Raw genomic sequence first — 6,942 nt, forward strand, 5'->3', positions numbered from 1 at the left:
CCATGAATGTAGCTGTTAGAAATGGATGGTTGGGGAATGAAATTGTGCCTTTTTATTAGTCTTGCCCTACTATTTTAAAGGGGGTTGAAGGATTTCGTGTTGTGGTTCATTTTTCTAAAAGAGCTGGTGGTTGGTTTCTTTTGAAGTGCACCCTTGAGGATGAGATTTCTGCTACGTGTTCACTATCGAATATGAAACTTAGTCAGTATGGGTTATGGAGTTCTCTTATTTTGGTAAAATTGTTATATTATGTTAAAAAAAAAAAGGGACTCTCATGAGAAGCAATTCCTCAACTAAATTTTCTCTGAGTTACAGTGAAAAATCATGTTTGAAAGGTTTCTTAATAGTTTTATAACTTATTTTCATCAGCCTGTTTTAGCACAATTTCAGACCAAACATGGCCTCGAAAAACCCATCCCATTACCATGGCCATTTCCAGGCTTAGCAAGAAGTGCAAAGAACCTGTCTTTCAAGGGTTTGAAAAGGAACCCTAATAGGCCCATTTTAGCTCAATTACAGACCCAATGCCTGCTACAGGTATCTTGAAGACCGAAAGAGCGAGTTCTGAGTAGAAGAAACGGGCTTTCCAACTCTTTAGATGGCACAGGATCGAATCCTAGGGACTAGAAATGGCTGAGAGTCGTTAGATTTCACTGGAATATGCATCCAAAAGCTTCATACTAATCGGTTCTTGCATATAAAAACTAAATCATATATTGTAGCTGTCGCCATAATTAATCGATATATAGAACACTAGTAAGTTATATATATAAATATAGAGTGACAGCATTAAGGATTGATTGGGAGTAAAAATGTTGTCGAGAATGAATGTGAATGGTGGCATGTGGGGTCTGGAAGATGCCATAGACCTCCACAACATATTGAGTCTTGACCCAAAAACCTATTAAAAATAAGAAAACAAATGGAAAAATCAATTACAAAACTTGTAGTATGGTTGAACGATTGCTGCAACATTGTATAAATATCATTATTATTATGTCGTTATATGTGGTAAATCTCTTTTGACTCTAAATAGGATTTATGTATCTAGTGCCATCATTTGATGGGTGTTAGGTGCATCCTGGGTATGCTGCATTTGAGAAATCTGATCAAGATACCTCAGTTTTTGTGTTATTTACCATCTATGACCAGGCACTGACCATCTATTTTCATTCTAGGCTTATGAAAAATCAGTGTGGCATATCTCTTGTTAAGGATTTCATTCCACATCAATATGTGTATCTCCCTATGTAAAAAAAAAAAAAAGGAGTGAATGTGAGTCAATTAATCCCATTTTGGCAGTAATTGTAGAAAAGGGTGGTTTATAATGTATTATGCACCAAAATCTTTACCAATCTTGAACCTGGAATTGAGGTGCAAGTCCCAGGGTTGATGTGATAGCATCCTCCCTTACTTTGGTACTAATTTACCAACATCTTGTAGAAATGATTGTATACTTTGTGAGTCCCCACGTAACGCTTCTTGTCTTTGTGATATGCTCTTAGTTGTAAGCTTATATAAAACAAAGTGACATATCCCTTGTTGATGATCTTCTTCCACATTAATATGACTAGTACAGTTCAGTTGTTTGTTAGCATGATTCTAGAATGCCTTCTGTTGGATGGAAGAGGAAGGGACACAAAAAGGTTGTTCCTTGCAACAGACTTAGGCAGTCCCTCAGCTTCTGTAAATCTTTTGCTCAGGAAAAGGTTATTCATATTAACAAACCAGCAAACTGGGAAATGATCATTACATGCATCATATCAAGTTTCAATACGCAATTTCAGAATAAACATATCTAGTTTCAGAACTTAAAATCCCATATAAAGTTTAAATAGTTATTATACTTAGGGTAGGGCCTAACAATTACTTACAAGAAATACAGTTCATAACACTAAGTTCATCTTCAAACCATCATCTCTGTGATGAATTAGCTCTCCACACTCAGTCATTAGGGGCACCCATTATTATATCAAATAGAAGAAACAATGCCGCTATTAGAAATTTTAGGAAGATTGTCAGCAGAATTGGTTGTTTATTACTTAAGGATGGCATTCATCATCATGTGTACCATTTCACATTCACCGGTGTCATGGTACCTAGCAGACCTCTGTTTTGGAACCTGGAACACAGGAAAGTTTGAACATTCACCCAATCATGCTTTCTGTAGAGAATAGCATTGTAATATGATGAGCTATAGATGAGGGCCAACAAAAGGTCATATGAGAATTTCACATGGATTAAAAGAGGGTACTTGAAGCCTGAGGCAGTTTATCCCTCTTTGAAGTGATACTTCATTCCAATAAAATGTGAAGCTATCTTTTTCTAATGAGTCACAACTTGTTAGCCGTTAAAGCTTTATTAAGCTCATGTGCAGCAACTCAGCTCAACTCAGCTCGTTCTTTCTTTGATCCATGATAAAGGAGCACACTCATGCTTGGAACAAATCTACATGAGAATGCAATTAGTTAATAACAAATGGTCTCAACTTAAATGCAACCTCATACAGGCACAATAAGCAGATAACTAACAACCTGTTAAATTCATTCACCCAATTTGAGAGAGTAGAAAGAGGAGCAACTATCGAGAAAGGTCCATGTATTCCCATTCCCTTCAGATGTGCAAGGAATCCAATAGTCTGAATAGTCTTTCCAAGACCCATTTGATCAGCAAGAATTCCATTAAGACCATTCTGCCATAGTGAAATCATCCACTTCACCCCTTTCATTTGATAAGATCTGAGCCTCCCTCCAATTAATAAGGGTACGAGTTCCATCTGTTCTTTCCAAAGCCTCTCTTCCTCAGTTAAATTATCAGAACCTTCCTCAGTTTTCTCTTCCTTGCAACTAAAAAGCATTGCCTCAACTGCTATTCTTGCTTGCTTGCGGGCCTGATAGTCATAAATAAGAATCAGAGAGTTAGGACTAGTATGCTAGATCCTATTATGCATGGAAGAAAAAAATTAGTTTCACTTTTACTTCTATATTTATTATATTTTCCATTTTAGCTTGCAAATATTACAAGGTTTCTATTTTCTATTCTATTGATGATTCAGGTGTAAACATTCCACCTCGATGACCAACTCCCAACCATGAGATGTCATCCACTACCTTGCAAAATTTCATAAGAAACCAGATGCCTTCCACAAAAATGATCATACAAATATTCTTTCAGAGAAGATATCAAAGAAAGAAAAAATTGGAAGAAAGGTCAAACATATTTTCAATTAGTAGGCTTTTGGTGTACATAAAACATATTAGACATGAAATATATCTTTTAATTGGAAAAGTAGAGGACACTCACTGAACTAAAATAATTAATCATAGGGTACTCACATAATATCACAAGAAATTGAACATCTATGTCAATTTAGCACTTAGACATTTGTTGAAGGACAAAAGTAAGGCGATACTTGAGATGAGTTAAAATTACAGATTACGAACAACAGTTGATTTTCTTTTGCGAGATCTTTTTGCATTAGTCCCTTGAGTTGATTGTGCATTGTCATCTGCACCTGCATACTGAGCACAGGGATTAAAAACTTAGAAATGGCCCAGATACATTGAGAAACAGCAAATAAAAGAAGCCTTGGTAAAACTTACAGAAGTCATGTCATCCATCTTTTCCAGTAGAAACTTTGTATACATCTCAGTCTGATTCAGAAGTTCATCCAATTTGCTAAACATGGAATCATTCATTTCTAAAGTTTCACTCTTGATTGATATTTCCATTTCTGCACCCTGGTGTTTCAAACGTGCTTCTTCAAGTCTTTTCTCCTCCTCGACCATTTCCTTTGTAATTACTGATTCTGCATCTCCTCCATTCATAATCTTTTCTTCTTCAGGTATTTTCTCCTCTTCAACAATTTCCTCCTTAATTATTGTCATTTGAAAATTCTCTACATTGAGTGGTATTTCATTGTTCTCTCCTCGCACTTCAACTCCAGTAAATTTTTGTTGTTTATCAGAATATTAATGTCAAATCCCTATGTCTTCCGTATGCACAAAAATTAGGAATGTGCCAAGAATTTGACATGAACATTAAAGCGCCACATAGATAATAGAGAACTTAAATCCCTATCTAATTTTATCAATACAGTGAGGTTGGATTTACCTCTTCCAAAACAGATATAAATGCCTCTGCATCTTCTCCATTTACAGCCTTTTCTTCTTCGACTATTTTCTCCTCTTCAGCCATTTCCTTTGTAATTACTGAAATTTGGCCATTCTCTAAGTTGAGTGGTTTCACATTATCCTCTCTTTGGAGATGCACTTCAATTCTGGTACATGTTTGTTGTTTATCATACTAATGATGTCAAACCCCAGTACTGTTTGTGTGCACAAAAATTATGAACCAGCTAATAACTTGACATGAATGTTGAAATAGATAAAAAGAAACGTGAGAAAAAGATAAATGATGAATAGATTTCACAAAAGGAGAAATGAACCCAATTGAATGCAAAGGGATACTACCTTGCATGGTGCTTAAGGAACTACAAAAAAAATATTAAATCTCATTAAACAATAAGGTTGGATTACCTTCTTTTTTCCAAACAGAAACTAGTGACTCTCTGTCTCCTCCATTCATAGGCCTCGCCACCTTAACCTCCATTTCTTACTTCTGCTCAAAGTTCAAAGAAATTAGAGCAGAATAATGAAGTTCTTAATCATTATTAGACACAAGATTTATCAAAGCATGCCTAACTCCAGAACAAGATATCAACTACTATTAAGAATAAAACTTCATATCATCTAACAAATGGTAAAAAAGTTATACCTTTGGGGATACTCTGCTAGGCTTGAAGCATACATGTATAAGCAAACGTCTTTGATAATAGGACCAATAAGAGTCAGAATGTAAGGGGGGTTAAAAGCATGAAATCTCGATAGCATCTATTGTCACAATTAGTATATAAGAATAGACAAATATGGTCCCAACTTGAGAACTAAGATTCTCAGGGGTTGGAGTTGGGTAAGGGATAACAATTTTGAATATTCTTGATTACGTCTAATACCCTGAAGCACTAATAACACAGAGGATGTATTTCCATGAAAACCTGCAAATCCTCTAGAAAATATAGGATATGTAGATAAATTTGGAGAATGTTGGAGCCATGGAATATCTGAAGGGTTTAACCCTATTAATAATTGTCACTGTCTTAGGTCTATCCAGAAACCTATGTTTTAGGCTCAGATGACTATCATCAGTAAATGTTTTATCTAGTAAAGATGAAGATTCCACTAATAAAGAACCACGATTATTAGTAGTCAAACATTAGAAGGCACTAATGGAACTCTAGAGAAGACATGGGCATTCCCTCTTAAAAAAAAACGATTTGAAAAACAAAAGACCTCTCAAACATCTTTAGATAAGAATAAATTCAGTCCTGAAATACATTTTTAAGATAAAAAAAAAAGGAAGTCAATGGGCAAGCTGGCAGAGTTGGTATATTAGGAAGGGTTCAGGAGTTTGCAGCCATTAAATAACTTGGATCTGATGTTTAGGAAGAATACTTTCCAACATTGCCAGTCATATATTATCACTAAGGATCTAGTAGCTAGTTATGATTTTCTAGGTCTAAGGAAACTTGCATATCTGTTAATTGCTCATATAAACCACCTGCAGAGATAACTTATTGATATGAAAACATCCCCTCAAGAAGTGATCTTGTTATGAATAAGTAATACAATAATCCCATTGCATCCTACAGAGAATCTAATATGCTTCTATTAATAATTAGTGATATTCAGTTAGGCTATAGGTCCTTACGTGGATATCTGGAAATTGGAGATATAGAGATAATAAGATTGCACATTTAGTTTCCAAGTCTTCTACCTATTCCACTAAATTCATGTCAGTTAGTTTGGGTTTCATGCTTCTAAAACCAATCCTAGAAATTGACACAAAGAAAAATATCTTCACCCTTTTTTTTGCAAAGACTGTTTCTTAGCATGAAGTGCTGCACTTTCTTGTCTAAACAGTGTATTTTCAAGGGCTTCTTGTTGGAAACCTATCATTCGAGAAGTAAAGTTTCATTTTGAGATTCAACCTAACCTTTCAATTATATTTTCATTTTGTACAAAAACAGCTCAACCTTTTATAGAAAATACAAAGTTTTGACTGATAACAAAGGTAAAGTTGAACCCAGTGAAAATCTTAAATTAATGGGAAAGTTTGTTAGAAAATAATATACTTGGAGTTTTCTCAATGGTTTGATTGCATTTTGTAATTTCATAGTTTTGAGAGGCAACTTTTTCTTGTATGCAACCCGTAGCTTCTTGAGCCTTTAAATGATAATCCTCCAAAGAAGCACTACAATTTATTCAGATATACCTAATGCCAAATGTAAAATTAGACAAGTTGAACATTAAACTGCTTTGTTATACATATTATAAATTAATCAATTTCTTTGTTGACAAATTCAAATAATGTGCCTCCAGTAATCATTAAGAAGGTATGCGAGGAGTTCAAATGCACTAGTCAGGACAAAGGCTATCAAATTGTGTTTTAAATTTTAAAATTAAACTATTCTTCTCCTACACAATGGCTTCATTAAGGAGAACACTGGTAGAATAAAGTAGATTAAAGTGAATGATGCTAATAGATAGGTTAGATTTAATAAAATGTCTGAAGACCTTTTGAGGCAATTTTCAAACTGCTCATTGAGAGTCTTAATATTGTTCAATACAGTTAGAAAAGTTGTAATTGCATGATTTATACTTTACACTTATATCGATGATCTTGGATCTTCAAAAAATGGGTGGTTTTTATTTTTATTTTAGTGGAGTACTATATAATGATGCTTTAGAAATGATGAACTAAATAATGGTCAAAGTTCTGACTTGAAAGAAAGGAGATGGCATTTCGGATCCCAAGTTGGTTATTTTATGTTCGAGTCACTCTAGAAATTTCACTCATCAATTTAGAAGCCTTTTTTAAAGG

The 6,942-nt window shown here is 34.5% G+C and overlaps 1 protein-coding gene across 1 annotated transcript; it reads right to left on the reverse strand.

Moving 5' to 3' along the window:
• Nucleotides 1–3,428: 3,428 nt before the first annotated feature.
• LOC149192706 (uncharacterized) lies at nucleotides 3,429–3,950 on the reverse strand. Its single transcript, XM_089407066.1, has 2 exons — nucleotides 3,603–3,950; nucleotides 3,429–3,521 (listed from the first exon to the last, which is right to left on the reverse strand). The coding sequence occupies exons 1-2, from the start codon at nucleotides 3,885–3,887 to the stop codon at nucleotides 3,429–3,431; spliced, it is 378 nt and encodes a 125-aa protein (XP_089263192.1). The 5' UTR covers nucleotides 3,888–3,950.
• Between the last annotated feature and the right edge of the window lie 2,992 nt (nucleotides 3,951–6,942).

Source organism: Pinus tabuliformis, chromosome 2_2, assembly GCF_031772625.1.
Source record: "Pinus tabuliformis cultivar Carrire ecotype Pingquan chromosome 2_2, CPIR1, whole genome shotgun sequence".
In the NCBI taxonomy this organism is placed as follows: domain Eukaryota; kingdom Viridiplantae; phylum Streptophyta; class Pinopsida; order Pinales; family Pinaceae; genus Pinus; species Pinus tabuliformis.